At 55.5% G+C, this 15228-nt stretch overlaps 1 protein-coding gene across 2 annotated transcripts in view; it reads left to right on the top strand.

Moving 5' to 3' along the window:
* The window catches only part of SLC6A17 (solute carrier family 6 member 17), a 54021-nt gene that overhangs the window by 24867 nt on the left and 13926 nt on the right, over nt 1–15228 (top strand). For both annotated transcript variants that reach the window (XM_008264719.5, XM_089337003.1), the window contains exon 6: nt 1407–1517. In XM_008264719.5, coding sequence (XP_008262941.2) covers nt 1407–1517 — 111 coding nt within the window. The remainder of the gene's footprint in view (nt 1–1406; nt 1518–15228) is intronic.

Below are 15228 nucleotides of genomic sequence, written 5' to 3'. Positions count from 1 at the left end.
TGAGTGGGCGGCGCGCGCCCAAGACCCACGCTGGGGAGGGGCGGCACGGAGGCCCAGACGGCAGAGAGCGGAGAATTCTGGGCCCCCCTCGGCAGGGCCCTTTGGTGGCTCAGGGCGGTGACACAGGCCCCCAGAGGGAGGGTTGGGAGGGAGCATGGCTGCCCCACCTGCAGTGGCTTTGCTGGGAAGCTGTTGCCCTGGCCCCCAGCTGCCTGCTCTGTCCATGTTCAGAACTACGGTACCGACCCAGGCACGTCTGTGTGGATTCCAGCCCCTCCAGTTCCCAAACCAAAGCTCTACAGAGCCTGCTCTGAGCACCTTGTGGGGAAAACCGGCAGCGTCCCAGGCCTGCAACAGGGGGCTGTGGGCGGGGGCGGCTGTGGGCACTCTGCCAAGGCCCCCTCACCTTTCCCCAGCAGACAGGCCCCTTCCTTGGTTGTCACTCACCAGTGTCACCGACTGCCCCGGGGCCCGCAGCCCACCCATCCTTGCACGGAGGAGGAAGGCGAGGCCCAGGGCTGAGGAAGCCCCTGTGCTGACGTCACACTGGCAGGAGACCGCGGCTGTTTGCCTGGTCTGCATGACAGCACTCGAGTGAGGAAGCCAAGCTAGATAGGGACCTCCAGTGACGAGCCTTGCTCTCTCCAGGGGCCCAGTCGTAGCTGGCACATTGTGGCGTTTGCAGGTTCTGCCACACGTGGGGACACATCTGGGCCACTTTGACCTTGAGAGCTAGGAATTAGGACCTCCATTTAGTAGATGAGGAGCTGGGGGCACATCGAGGCTAACAGCCCGAGGCCGCATGGCTGGCAGCTGGCAGAGGCAGGAGCCTGATCGCCCGCTCACACCTCAGCGCCATCCTGCCCCAGCAGCCCCCAGGGTCAGTCCTGGTGCAGCAGACAGTTTGTGAGCACCTCCTGCATGTGCGGCTCTGGATCAGGCACCCGGGCTGCAGACGACGCCTCTGCTGGGGCACAGCACACGCTCTGAGGTCCCCGGGGGCTGGAACCCTCTTGGTGTTTTCTGTGAGCAGCCCTGACTCCATGACTTGCATGTTTCTGTTGAAGGAGTTCTGGGGACAGGAAAGGACCTGCGGGGAGAAAATGAGGAGGGGAGAGCCAAGTGTTCCCTCACCCCGTCAGCAGCCCCTGGAGGTGGGGAGCTGGAGAGGGAAACACCCCAGGCACAGCCATGCTGGCTCCAGCGTGTCCTGCCCTTGTCTCTGTCTTGACTCAGGGCCAGACGCCCAGATGCATGCTGGGTTTGGCCTCGTGCCTGGTGGTTCCAGGGCTCTGATTTCTGCTGCCTGGTATCAGAAGAGGCTCCGGGGTCCCGGCTGTGAGCAGCGAGGGGGTGCCAGCTGCAGGAGGGGCCCTGCTGACCGTGGGTCCCTGTGCTCTCCGCAGGTGATGTACTTCAGCTCTCTCTTCCCCTACGTGGTGCTGGCCTGCTTTCTGGTCCGGGGGCTGCTGCTGCGAGGGGCGGTAGACGGCATCTTGCACATGTTCACTCCCAAGGTAAGCGTTTGGGACTCCCATACACGCCAGGGCCCATGCACGGGTCCACGGGCCATTCTGGTCCCATGAAATGGGATAAACATGCAGCACCTGTGTGTTGGGCTTCCCACGGGCCCTGCCCTCAAGTTTCCAAGGACAGGGACACACAGCAAGTTGAGCGACACTGGAAAATGGTTCAGGGGGATGTGACTTCTGAAATGAGCCTCTGGGAGCAGGTAGGAGCTCAGTGAGCACCAGAGGCTGTGGTCATCAAAGGGGACCGCGTGAGCAAGGGTGTGGAAAAGTACTGGATGTGCTTGAGGCCATGGTGAGGAGTCAAGTGTGGCTGGCACGTGGGGGCAGGGATCTTCATTCATGGGGTTTCCTGTGTGGACCTGTGATAGCAGGAACCAAGAAAATGCCCAAGAGAAGAAAGCTCCCCCTGGAATTCCCACTTCGTACCCAAGTCTGGGGGAAGTGGTGAATCACGTGGATCTGACTTTTTAAGATTTATTTATTTATTTGAAAGGCAGAGTTACAGAGAGGCAGAGAGAGACACACAGAGAGTGAGGTCTTCCATCCGCTGGTTCACTCCCCAAATGGCTGCTTCGGCTGGAGCTGTGCCATTCTGAAGCCAGGAGCCAGGAGCTTCTTCCAGGTCTCCCTTATTAGTGCAGAGGCCCAAGGTCTTGGGCCATCTTCCACTCCTTTCCCAGGCCTTAGCAGGGAGCTGGATCAGAAATGGAGCAGCTGGGACTTGAATTTGTGCCCCTATGGGATGCTGGCCCTGTAGGCAGCGGCTTTACCCAATACGCCACAGCACCGGCCCCATGTGGATTTGATTCTACCCTGACCCCATCAACTGTCTTAGTAGCTCAGTGAGGGACCTGAACAGGATCTCTGTTCACGCCTCAGAGGGCACAGCAGAGGCACAAGTGTCCCAAAGCTGCGTGCCCAGCTTTCCCCAAGGAGTCTGTCCCTCTCCATGGCCTTGACCCCCAGGACCACAGACCACTGGGCACAGCTGCCGTGAATCAGTCCCCTGAGAAATGAGAGAATTTCAAGTGCAGAGCCACATGCCCTTCACGTTGCCCCAGGCAGTGTACGTTAGCAGCCCCAGCTGCTCAGGCTGAGAAGTCCACCTCCGAACGCCAGCTGATGACTAAGCCACCAGCAGGGACCTGCGGGGTCTCCAGCTCACAGGCATGGGGTCAGAGCTCGGCCAGGCCAGCCTGAGGCCTTGGTGCTCAGTAGTGTCACATCACCTGTGATTGCACACACACACACAAGCACACATGCACAGTACACACATGTACACACACGTAGGCACATGCATACATACATGTATATACATGGCACACAAAATACACACATGCACAACACACATGTGCATGTGCACACACATGTACATAGCACGCACGCATGCACAGAGTTCCCCCAGGATGACACTGGGAGAGGAAACAGATCGAACAGAGTTTGAATTCCCATCCCCGCCTGGCTGCCCTGCTCTGCTGCTGTGTGTAGGCTCCTGGTGTTTGGGGGCCGGCAGCAGCCCTGGCGCATACCACGCCATGGTCAGCAGACAGTGCCTGAACTGGCCACAGGCATTCCTGGGTGGAGCAGCTGAGTTTCTGCGTGAACAATCACAAAAGTCCTCTTTGTGCCACACTCAGCGAGTCTCCCAAGGCTCGCATGGGAATCCCCGGCCCCGTGGCTGGCCGTGGGGTTGTTGTCAACACGTGATGTCTGGCAGAGAAGGACAAAGGCACCCTGGGTCTGTCTGGGGGGAGAGGGCCGTGAGTGGAAAGCCAGCTGCTCTTCGGCTGTGCTCTGCAGTCGTGATGAGTATGAAGGGGCCACTTGGGCCTGTGGGTCGCGCCTTCCTGAGCTGAGTGAGGAATCGGCACGCTCGGCCATGCCCACGGGAGTGCAGCAGCGCAGAGGCGTCTGGGTGGGCCCCTGCACTGTCGGGAGTCCTCAGAATGTGACTGCAGGAGCAAGCGGAGCAGATTCACCCCACCCCCCACCCCTGCTGGATTCAGATCTTTAAACACCTGTTCAATTATGGGATATCGCAGGCATAAAACCATATCTAGTCATACAGGAAACACTGAAGTAAAATAGCACCGGTGCCGATGAAGTGCCTGGTGGGGGGCACTGTCTGGGTCGGCTCCCGCTGCTGTAGCAGAATTGCCGTGCACCACTTACAAATAGTGGCGATGGAGACATGCGCTGCTCACAGTCGGGAGCCTGGGGAGGCCAGTGTCAGTGATTTGCTCCCCGGGTTGGAGACAGCACTTTCTTGGGTGAGTGCTGGGTTCAGCAGTTACAAAGACACTTGGGACACCCGCAACCCATATCAGAGGGTGTGGGTTCAAATCCCTGCTCTGCTTGCAACCCAGCTCCCTGCTAACGCACCTGAGAGGCAGCAGATGGTGACTTAAGTACGTGGAAGACATGGTGCCCTGGGTTCGGCCTGGCCCAGCCCTGGCTGTTGCAGGCAGTTGGGGAGTGAATCAGCAGAAGGAGGATCTCCCCACTCCTGCCCTCTTTCTCTTTGTTTCGTGCTGCCTTTCAAATAATAAGAATAAGACAAAGAATAAGAATACTAAAACTTACATGGCAGCACTTTCTTGTTCCGCCTGAAGGGCACAGGAGCTGGCTTGGACCTCTTTCATAAGGCCACTCACCCCGTCCATGAGGCTCCACCCTCTTCGCTTACTCACTTCCCCAAGGCCCCGCCTCCTCACGCCCTCACGTACTGTCATACATATATTAGCTCCTGAAGGGAGACACTGACATTCAGGCCATGGACAGCGCCATTCCGACTTTGGGCTTTATCCTGCCAATACATTTTGACATTTGTTGCACGTTTATGTGTATCCAAAGTACAGCATTCGTGTAAACTCTTCAACTTTACATAAATGCCATCATATTGTGTGGACCCTTCCGTGACTGGTTTTAGTTTGCTTAGCACTATTTTTCTCAGATTTACCTGTATTGATATACATAGCTCTAGTACATGCCATGGTCACTGCTGTATAGTATTCCACTCCAAAACTAAACTAAAATTCCTTTATTCAGCCTCTAGCTGATGACCATTTGCATTGTCCCCAGTTTTCACCATTGCCAATAATGCCACAATAAACGTTATTACACAGTGTGTCATGTGCACAGATTTCACTAGGGTACACACACACACACACACACACACCCATATGAGGATGGAATTGCTGTCTCACAGGGTATGCAGTTTTACTAGATGTTGGCGAAATTGCTCTCCACAGTGGTTGCATCCGTTAACATTCCAGCAGTTTATATGGGAGTCCCAGGTGCTTCACCTTTGTCCGACTTCAATTTTTACCACTCAGGTGGATGCAAAATGGTTGATGTGCACTTCTTTCCAAAGCTCTTCCTGGATGTCCCAGGAGCCATGTGGATCCTCTTTAGCCTCTGAACAGAGGCCAGAGTCTTCAGGAGCTGAGGCTGTGACAAACCAAGGCCCTCGAGGGGTCCAGTCACCAGGCTTGTCCAGCTCTTTGAGGCTCAGGTTTGGGTACAGCCGCTGAGACCTTGTTCACTGGGCAGTTCCATGGGGCGGCTCCTGCTCTTGATCTTTAGAGCAGGGACGGAGGCTAAGGGGGCCTCAGAGGCCCAGCTCCTCCACCGAGGAACCTCTGACCCACTTACGCCACTCATCACTTGAGGCTGGTGAGGCCAGTGTTGAAGCTGGGGGGAGGCTCTTATTCACCCATCCCCCAAGTCACCTGCATGAAGTGTGACTCCACTCTGCAAAGCAGTGGTCTGCCAGTTGGCACTGTTGCAGCCCCGTGACTGCCCCAGCATGGGAGGCAGGAGGGAGGAAGGGCCCTGGGAGCTGTTTCAAGTTTTTCCCTAGAATGGTGCTATAGAAGGCAGGTCATTGCCCACAGCTGCTTGAGCTGTGCACTGTTCCATTCAGATGGACCACAGTGTGCATGCCATACCTAGGGCTCATTCCAGTTGGTAGCCCAGGCAGAGCCCAAGCAAATTTTTGGCCAGAGCATCTCCAAACCCATGTGGGAGAAGCATAGACTCTTTACTAATTATGCTAAATGACCTGGAAGGGCTCCCTCTCCTCAAGTCTTCCAGCATCAGAAGTAATTCAGGCTGTGGGACCGAGACTGTCTGTGCCTTCAAGCAGATGGTTAGCGGGTGTGAGGGGAGCAGTGTGGTCCAGATACAAGGATGACCCAGGAGCATCTTCGATGCAGCAGCAAGTCATGCTCCTGACTAATGAATTTGTGAATTCCCTGGGCAGCTTTTCTCCCGGTTACTTTCTGCTAAAAACCCAGGCCAGCATGGGAGTACCAGGCAGCCAATCCTGGGATTTGCTCAACAGAAAGTGCTGGGCTGTGATAGGCTTTCTCTTTTACAGGAAGTTGTGGTCTTATTTATTTGTTTGTCTACTTACTCATTTTTACGTGTTTGAAAAGCAGAGATAGGCCAGCGCCGCGGCTCAATAGGCTAATCCTCCACCTGTGGCGCCGGCACACCAGGTTCTAGTCCCAGTCGGGGCGCCGGATTCTGTCCCGGTTGCCCCTCTTCCAGGCCAGCTCTCTGCTGTGGCCCGGGAGTGCAGTGGGGGATGGCCCACGTGCTTGGGCCCTGCACCCCATGGGAGACCAGGAGAAGCACCTGGCTCCTGGCTTCGGATCAGCGCGGTGCACCGGCCGCAGCGCGCCGGCCGCAGCGGCCATTGGAGGGTGAACCAACGGTAAAGGAAGACCTTTCTCCCTGTCTCTCTCTCTCACTGTCCACTCTGCCTGTAAAAAAAAAAAGGCAGAGATAGATGATAGATGTATAGACAGATGAGAGAGAGAGAGAGAGAGAGAGAGAGAGTGACAGAAACCTTCTGTTGGCTGGTTCACTTACTCAAATGCTTGCTTTGGCCAGGGCTGGGCCAGGCCAAAGCTAGAATCCAGGAACTCACCCCAGGCCTCCCATGTGCATGGCGGGGACCCATCTACCCGAGCCTTCACCACCTCCTCCCAGGGTGTATATTAACAGGAAGCTGCAATAGGAAGTAGAGCTGGGACCTGAACTCTGGCTTCTAGATATGGGATGTGGGCGTCCCAAGCGGTGTCTCTGACCACTGTGCAAAATGCCTGCCCTTAACGATAGGTTTTCTACCCACCACAACTTTCAGGGAACGTTTATCCAAACAACAGCAGTTCGTGTCCTTTGGCCTAACAATTCTATTTCCACGTAGGCAAAATGATCCCTGTACAATGTTGTCATCAGAGCATTTGTTCTCGTACCAAAGGGCTGAAAAGAACCCAAATGCCCATCAGTCATTTAGTCAATCATTTAGCAAGGGTACACTGAACGGCTGTCATGGGTCCTCCAATCCAGCAGTAAACAAGGGAGACCCACTTTCTGGTACCCGCTTAGGTTCCGGTGGAGGGAGGGAATTGCTGGCTGGTGTTGCCAAGGAGAGTAAAGCAGAGAGGGGATTAGGGCGCTGGGGCAGGAGAGCCGCAGTTCTCAACAGCATGATGGAGGGAGGCCTCACCCAGAGAGCGGGGCTTAAGCGAAGGCCTGGGGGAGCTGAGGGAGCCGGCACGCAGGCACGTGGAGGTTTGGGGCAGCATGCAGAGGTTCCACACAGAGGGAGCAGTGACGTAAAGGGCTCGAGATCGGACGAGTCTGGGACAGGCACGGAGTCTGCCGTGAGTGACTGGAGCGGGATGGGGTGAGCTGAGTCACGGGGGAGGGGGTGGTGACAGCCGGATCATGAGGGGCTCCGTAGGTCCGGGTGGGGGGACTGGGACATTGCCGCACAATCTGACTGCTGACCCAGGAGGATCACGCGGAGCCTCGGGAGAGACTGCCGTAGAGAACCCAGGGCGGCAAGGGCAGAACAGGGAGACCTGCTGGGAGGTCGAGGCGAGCGGAGGCCGAGCTCGAGCCGCGTGGCGGTGGGAGTGACAGGAAGCGGTGAGACTGAAGGCTTCCTGGAGGCAGTGTCAACAGGGCTGCAGGTGGAGTGGACCTGGGCTGTGAGAGCAGGCGGGGCGTCGAGGTCTTTGCCCGAGCAACTTAGGGTCAGGGTTGTCATTCACAGACGCGGGGCAGGCGGTGGGAAGAGCACTGTTTGGGCCGTGGCAGGTTTGAAATGTCAAGTGGGTACTGGAGGGGAGGCACTGAGTATGCAGGGGCTGTGTGTGTGGAGGTCGGGGAGGAGGTGTGGGTGGGGGCATGGGGGTTCTAGAATGGGAAGCCATGCATTGGTTTATAACCACTGCAGAGTGGATGGGCCAGAGGCGAGCACGGAGCACTGAGCTCTGGGTGCTCAGAGTTCAGAGGCTGTGGGAGCGACGGCTGGCGGAGGGGGAAGGAGTGGGGGGGGGAGAGGTGGAGGAGGAGGAGGAGGAGGAGGAAGGGCATATCCATCCCAGAGGCAGAGTGCTTAAACTCACTAGGAAAGAGGAAGTAGTCACCTGCGCCCAAAGCTGCTTGAAGCCAGGTGAGGAGGACTGAGAAGTAACCAACTCCTTGCTAACGGAGGGGCCGCTGGTGACTGTGATGGGAGGGAGCTGCTCTGGGGGAGTGCTGGGGACAAGGATGAGAGTGATGGGTTGAAGGGGAAACCGGAAGTGAGGCATTAACTCGCGCCATAGAGACCACGTATTTCTAGGAGTCCTGCTGAGAATTGAGCACAGAAATGGGAGATGCACTGGTAGCTGCAGGGGCCGGGAGGTGTCTGGATGCTGTTTTAGGATTTCAGATTTGTATACCACGGGCGGGAAGGGAAGACGGTGAGTGGCACTGGAAGCAGCCGGCAGTTCCTCTGAAGGTTAGGTGGAATTTGCTGTTCTACTCCTGCACACATCGAGAGAACTGAGAACACAGGCTCATACCAACACCTGAACACGAATGTTCACAGGGCAGCGTGATTCCTAACAGCCCCAAAGTGGAAATGACCCAGCTGTCCAGCAGCTGATGGGTGGATAAGCAGATGTGCTGTGTCCACCCTGTGGAGTATCACGCAGCCATGAAGAGGAGTGAAGCACGGGTGCGTGCCATGGTACGGAACCCTGGAAAACGCTAAGCCGAGTGAAAGAAGCCAGGTACAGGAGACCACCACGCACTGTAGGATTCCAGCCATGTGGAGGGTGCAGAATAGCTCAATCCCTAGCGACAGAAGGGGATTGTGGGAAGCTCAGGGCAGTGGCTGTCCATGGCTGTAGGCTTCCTATTTGAGGTGCTGAGGACGCTATAACATTGATGTGTGGTGACAGTTTTATATCTCTATGTAACACTCAAAATAATTCAATTGTGAATTAAAAGAAATCGCAAAAAAGAGGGGGAACTTGATGCCATCAGAGAGGAGGGCTGAGGAGCCCTGGGCTTCCGTGCTGAGTGGGGCAGGTGGCGTGGACTGGGAGCTCGGGTGGTCCTTAGGGGCTGGGGCAGGCCTGGTCCCGGGCACGCTGCTGGCTCTGGGGAGGAGTTCCCATTGGGGAGTTCTCGCCTGATCGCATCATTTTTCTCAAAGAAGTAGGACGCAAGACAATCAGCTGAGGGCAGTAGTGGAGGAGGAGGGGCTGCGGGCCTCAGGTGAGTGAGTATGATGTAATCGTGACACCAGGGGACAAGGAGACAGGGGCAGTGGTCAGGGCCCGAGGAGGTCAGGGGTTGAGAGTCTGAAGGCAAAGCCTGTGTGGCCATGGTTAACACGTCAGGGACAGGTTTTTTTTTTTTTTTTTTTTTTTTAAAGATTTATTTATTTATTTGAAAGTCAGAGTTACACAAAGAGAGAAGGGAAGGCAGAGAGAGAGAGAGAGAGAGAGAAAGAGAGAGAGAGAAAGGTCTTCCATCCGCTGGTTCATTCCCCAACTGGCTGCGATGGCCAGAGCTGAGCGGATCTGAAGCCAGAAGCCAGGAGCCTCCTCTGGGTCTCTCATGCAGGTACAGGGGCCCAAGGACATGGGCCATCTTCTTTCTATTGCTTTCCCAGGCCACAGCAGAGAGCTGGACCGGAAGTGGTGCAGCTGGCCTCAAACTGGTACCCACATGGGATGCCAGCACTGCAGGCAACAGCTTCACCCTCTATGCCACAGCACCAGCCCCAGTGACAGGTTTTTAACAAAAAAGATTTATTGGGGCTGGCGCTGTGGTGTAGTGGATAAAGCTGCCACCTGTAGTGCTGGCATCCCCTATGGGCACTAGTTTGAGTCCTGGCTGCACCACTTCCAATCCAGCTCTCTGTTAATGCACCTGGGAAAGCAGCCGAGGATGGCCCAGCTGCTTGGGCCCCTGCACCTGTGTGCGAGATCCAATGAAGCTCCCGGCTTCTGGCTTTAGCCTGGCCTAGTCCTGGCTGTTGCAGCCATTTGGGGAGTGAACCAGCAGATGGAAGATCTCTCCCCACCAACTCCTGGCTCCCATAACTCTGCCTTTCAAATAAATCTTTTTAATCAGTTCTTTTTAAAAATAATTATTTATTTATTATTTGAAAGGCAGAGTTACATAGAGGCAGAGAGAGAGGTCCTCCATCCACTGGTTCACTCCCCAAATGGTCACAATGGCTGGAGCTGGGCCAATCCAAAGCCAGGATCCAGAAGCTTCTTCCAGGTCTCCCATGTAGGTACAGGGGCCCAAGGACTTGGGCCATCTTCCACTGCTTTCCCAGGCCACAGCAGAGAGCTGGATCGGAAGTGGAGCTGCAGGGACTGCAACCGTATGGGATGCTGGCACTCCAAGCGGCGGCTTTACCCACTACTCCACAGCGCCACCCCAACTCTGCCTTTCAAATAAATCTTTTTTAAAAAGTACTTGTGCCATCTCCTACTGCCTTCCCAGGTGCATTAGCAGGAAGCTGGATCGGAAGCAGAGCAGCTGGGACTCAAACTGGCTCTCTGATATATGGCATGGAGGCATCACAAGTGGCAGCTTAACCCACTGTGTCACAACCCTGGCCCCAGTTGTCCATATTTGAGCATCCCTGAAAGCAGCGAGGTACTTAGACACTCGTTGGTTTTACAATGAATAGAGCTGTCTGTGTGCCAGGGGCTGTTAGAAGCACCCTCCACATATTAGTGCATTTAAACCACCGACCGACCCTAGAGGCAGGCATTCATATCATGGCCATTTCACAGAGAGGTCGGGCTGCAGGGATGAGGCAAGGGCAGAGCAGGCAGCTTGCCGGAGCTCTGGGGCCCTGTGCATCCTTCACTCGGCATGTAAGAAAGTGTCAAGGCTGGAGACACACCCCCAAGGTGGCAGCCACACACACGCACACACACACACACACATGTAATGCATGTATGTGCATCTGTTGCTGGCATGTGCAGCTTTGCTGATGTCCTGGTTCTGTCTGGGAAGGGGCATGGGGTGTCTGGGGCAAGGGGCAAGGTGCCAGGTGTGCGTTAACCCTGGGAGAGAAAGGTGGGTTCCCTCAGGCGTGGGGGTTACTGGTGGAACTTCTGGGACTCCCAGCTGGCAGAATGAGGGTCTCTGGGCAGGAGGGTAAGGTGGCCCAGCCCACCTCTTCAGAGCCCAGCTCATCACTCAGCACTGGGCGGTGGACAGGGCTTGAGCTTCCTCAGGTGCAGGATGGCAGCGCTGGCACCTCCGGCGCGGTTGTCAGCAGGGTGCGTGATGAGCGTTTGCTATTCTTATCCTGTCCCTTGTGAAGGGCAGCGGGAGCCCGGCACTGCAGTGCCGTCTGGCGTCTCGTGGCCCAAGGCTGTACGTTAGCAGGCGCTGCAGCAGTGCCGAGAAGTGAGGTGTGTGTCATCGTCACGTGCCGGCTCGGGCGAGGGCCCAGCCGCTGCTGGTGGATTCCAAAAGCATCTTCCGGCCCGTGAGTCAAATGCCGTGGAGCACCTTGCTCCCCCGCGGGAGGAAGTGACTCAGCCGTCACACCCCAGAAATGGCAGGAAGCGCCGCGGTGCTCCAGAGCGGGCACCTTGCGTCTTACCTTCTGTGGGCAAAGCTGATTTCCCATCGCTTCTCTTGCAGTCACAGCCCGATGTCTGGAAGGGACGTGCAGCACGACGTCTGGCCATGGGTTCATCCTCTGTTAACACCTGTGGATGTTGTGCCCCCAGGGGTCCTGGGAAGAGCCCCCTTTAAATTCGAGGAACAAGGGGTGCCTGACTCTGTTTTCCCCACAACTGCATTGGGTCTTTGCATTCAGCTCCACCAGCAAGATGCGGGCAGGAAGTGAGGGGCTGCGCTCAGAGACCGAGCGCGAGGGCTCTCGGGGGTTCTCCTGGGTGGGGCCTCACTAATCTCACATCCGGATCCACTGGTTCCACGAACAGTCGTCATAATAGTCTAGGGTGGAACATGGCAGAAACAAGGTGGGCCACGTGTGACAGGTGTTGAAGCTGAGTGATGGGCCCATGCGAGTTCATTACCTTCTCCTTTCACTTTTCACACTAAATAGTCCATAATTTTTAAAAGTGGAAAAACAGTCCGAACGAAAACCATTTGTTTCTACCCCACGTCGTTGCTGATGTGGCAGTTCCGCCCTGTCCTCTGAGAAATACCCCAGGCTGCGGGGCCAGCTCTGATGGCATGCTTTGGGGCTGTGCTGTTCTTCCTGGTGTGGCTGCCTCCATGTTTGAACTTTGTCCCTGAGCAGCCGTGGGTCCAAGGATCGGATCCACATCCTGGCTCTAGGTTTAGGTAGTGCTAAGAATCCCAGTGATGGTGGCGCCACGGCTCAATAGGCTAATCCTCCGCCTGCGGCACCGGCACCCCGGGTTCTAGTACCAGTCGGGGCGCCAGATTCTGTCCCGGTTGTCCCTCTTCCAGGCCAGTCTCTGCTGTGGCCTGGGAGTGCAGTGGAGGATGGCCCAAGTGCTTGGGCCCTGCACCCGCATGGAAGACCAGGAGAAGCACCTGGCTCCTGGCTTTGGATCAGCGCAGGGCGCCAGCTGCAGCAGCCATTGTGTGTGTGTGTGGGGTGAACCAATGGCAAAGGAAGACCTTTCTCTCTGTCTTTCTCTCTCACTGCCCACTCTGCCTATCAAAAAAAAAAAAAAAAGTCATCCCAGTGATGGCAAGTGTTTGGCTCACACAGGTAGTCTGGACTCCAATGTGTTTGATGTACATCAAAAAAGAAATAATTACCAGAGAGAGGAGAGAAAAGCCAGCATTAAAGTATTCATGTTTTAGAAAGTAGAACTTTTTTAATAAAAGATTTACTTATTTGTTTATTTGGGAGGTAGAGCTACAGACACAGAGAGGGAGAGTCAGAGAGAAAAGTCCTCCGTCTGCTTGTTCATTCCCCAGATGGCTGAAACAGCTGGAGCTGAGCTGATCTGAAGCCAGGAGCCAGGAGCGTCTTCCAGGTCTCCCTCGTGGGTGCAGGGGCCTAAGCATTTGTGTTATCTCCCACTGCTTTCCCAGTCCATATGCAGAGAGCTGGATCAGAAGAGGAGCAGACGGGACCTGAACAAGCGCCCAAATGAAATGCCGGTGCTGCAGGTGGAGGCTTAGCCCACTACGCCACAGCCCCGGCCTCAGAAAGTAGAACTTTAGAGTGCTATAGATCTTGTTCTAAAAGATCAGATCTCAGCGCAGCATGTGTACAAACCCACTGCCGATTGTCTGGTCCTTCCTGCTCTGCTCAAACCTTGAGGACACAGGTCGGCTTTGTCTGTCTGTCTGTCTGTCTGTCTCTCTCTCTAGCTTCCCACTCTCCTTCTCTTTCATGTGCTAGAAGCCCCACCCCCAAGCACAGTGTTGAAAAGTCAGACACAGAAACCTGTGCTGTAAGTGCTGAAGTCAAGCTGGGTGAGACCGGGATCCAGGACTAGCTCTGCCAGAGGCCGTCCACGAAAGCCTCAAAAACAGGGTGATAAAAGCCTCAAGGACGAGGTGACAGTCCGCTGCATTTTGAGAAATAGAGGCGTTCACTGGAAGTGAGCTGGAGGAAGGGGATTCAAGGTGGAGGGGACAGCCTGGGCAGAGGCGAGTCGTGTGCAGGACCCTGGTGCCTCTGAAGAGGAGGAAGCTCCTGCCTTTAGAGTGTGGAGAACACAGAGGAGTGCCAGTGATTTTCCAGAGGGCAGAGGGGAGCCGTCACTCTCATCGTGCAAGCGACATGATCAGAGCTGGTCCATCTCAACCTGCCCTCCTCCCAGTTCCGGTACTTCCTGCTCGGTGGGACTCACCCGGCTGCCCAGAGCTCTCCCGCCATGTCCTGGTGTCCAGGCTAAGAGAAGTGGCCAGGGCCCAGCCGTGATTGGCACCTGTGATCACCAGTGGCACCCAGGCACGCGTTGCCCCTCCGCCCATTTCTAGAGACCTTCTGGGGGCACAATTTTTAGGGAAGTTACAGAACCTCTGTCCTGGTGGGACTGTGTTTGTCTCCTTTTCTATAGTCTCCGCGTTTCTATTAGATGCAGTACAGGCCCCTGGTTCCTTACCCACAATGCCAAATCCAAATCACCCTGAAAAAACACAAGTTGGCTTGGTTTGGTTCCCCCCCACCCCTGGACTCATTTGGAAACAAAATGACCCGTGCAGATGTGCAGCTATTTATGGAGTTTGTTGCTGCACTGGGTGTGAATATTCATATCCGCAGCAAAATCCTGATGTGTCTGATAACCGGGGGCTGCCCCAGCCCCGCCGGGGGTGTTAGATAATCAGGTGGCATATGAGCCATATTATCTATTCTAAAATAAAATTAGAAACAAAAGCCTGCATTCCAAAGCCAGTCTGGCTCCCGGGCTTCTAGATAAGGAACTGTGGCCCATGTCACTTTTGTAAAGACGATAGCTTTCATCTTACCTTAAAAAGCACAGCCCTGGGGCCGGCACTGTGACGTAATGGGTGAAGATGCTGCTTGTGACGCTAGAAGTCCAAATGGACACTGGTTTGAGTCCCAGCTGCTCCACTTCCCATCCAGCTCCCTGCTAATGCACCTGGGAAAGCAGTGGAAAAAAGTACTTGGGCCCCTGCACCCACATGGGAGACCCAGATGAAGTTCTTTAAAAAAATCAGAATGTACAATCCTGCTCTGTGTGAAGCCAGGGACTACACATTTTTATAAAGATTAATTATTTATTTGTTTGTTTGAAAGACTGAGAGTGAGAAAGAGTGAGAGAGAGAGTGAATCTTCCATCCATGGGTTCACTCTGCAAATGGCCACAACGGCTGGGGCTGTAATCAGAAGTGTGAACTCGGGCCGGCGCCGCGGCTCACTAGGCTAATCCTCCGCCTAGCGGCGCCGGCACACCGGGTTCTAGTCCCGGTTGGGGCGCCAGATTCTGTCCCGGTTGCCCCTCTTCCAGGCCAGCTCTCTGCTGTGGCCAGGGAGTGCAGTGGAGGATGGCCCAAGTGCTTGGGCCCTGCACCCCATGGGAGACCAGGAAAAGCACCTGGCTCCTGGCTCCTGCCATCGGATCAGCGCGGTGCGCCGGCCGCAGCGCGCCGGCCGCGGCGGCCACTGGAGGGTGAACCAACGGCAAAGGAAGACCTTTCTCTCTGTCTCTCTCTCTCACTGTCCACTCTGCCTGTCAAAATAAATAAAAAAAAAAAAAAAAAAGGAAGTGTGAACTCCACCTGGGTCTCCCGTGTGGGTGGCAAGCACTTGACCCATCAGCTGCTTCCTTCCCAGGAGCATTGCAGGAAGCTGGATCAGAAGCAGAGCAGTGAGAACTCCCACCGCTCTCAGATTTGAGATGTGGGTGTCCACAGCACCTGCCTAACCCACTGCAGCACAGCACCG

Source organism: Oryctolagus cuniculus, chromosome 7 (genome assembly GCF_051225735.1).
Source record: "Oryctolagus cuniculus isolate XC-2025 breed Fujian yellow rabbit chromosome 7, ASM5122573v1, whole genome shotgun sequence".
Classification (NCBI taxonomy): domain Eukaryota; kingdom Metazoa; phylum Chordata; class Mammalia; order Lagomorpha; family Leporidae; genus Oryctolagus; species Oryctolagus cuniculus.
Note: the sequence above shows the minus strand (reverse complement) of the source record. Positions and strands in the feature narration are given on the sequence as shown.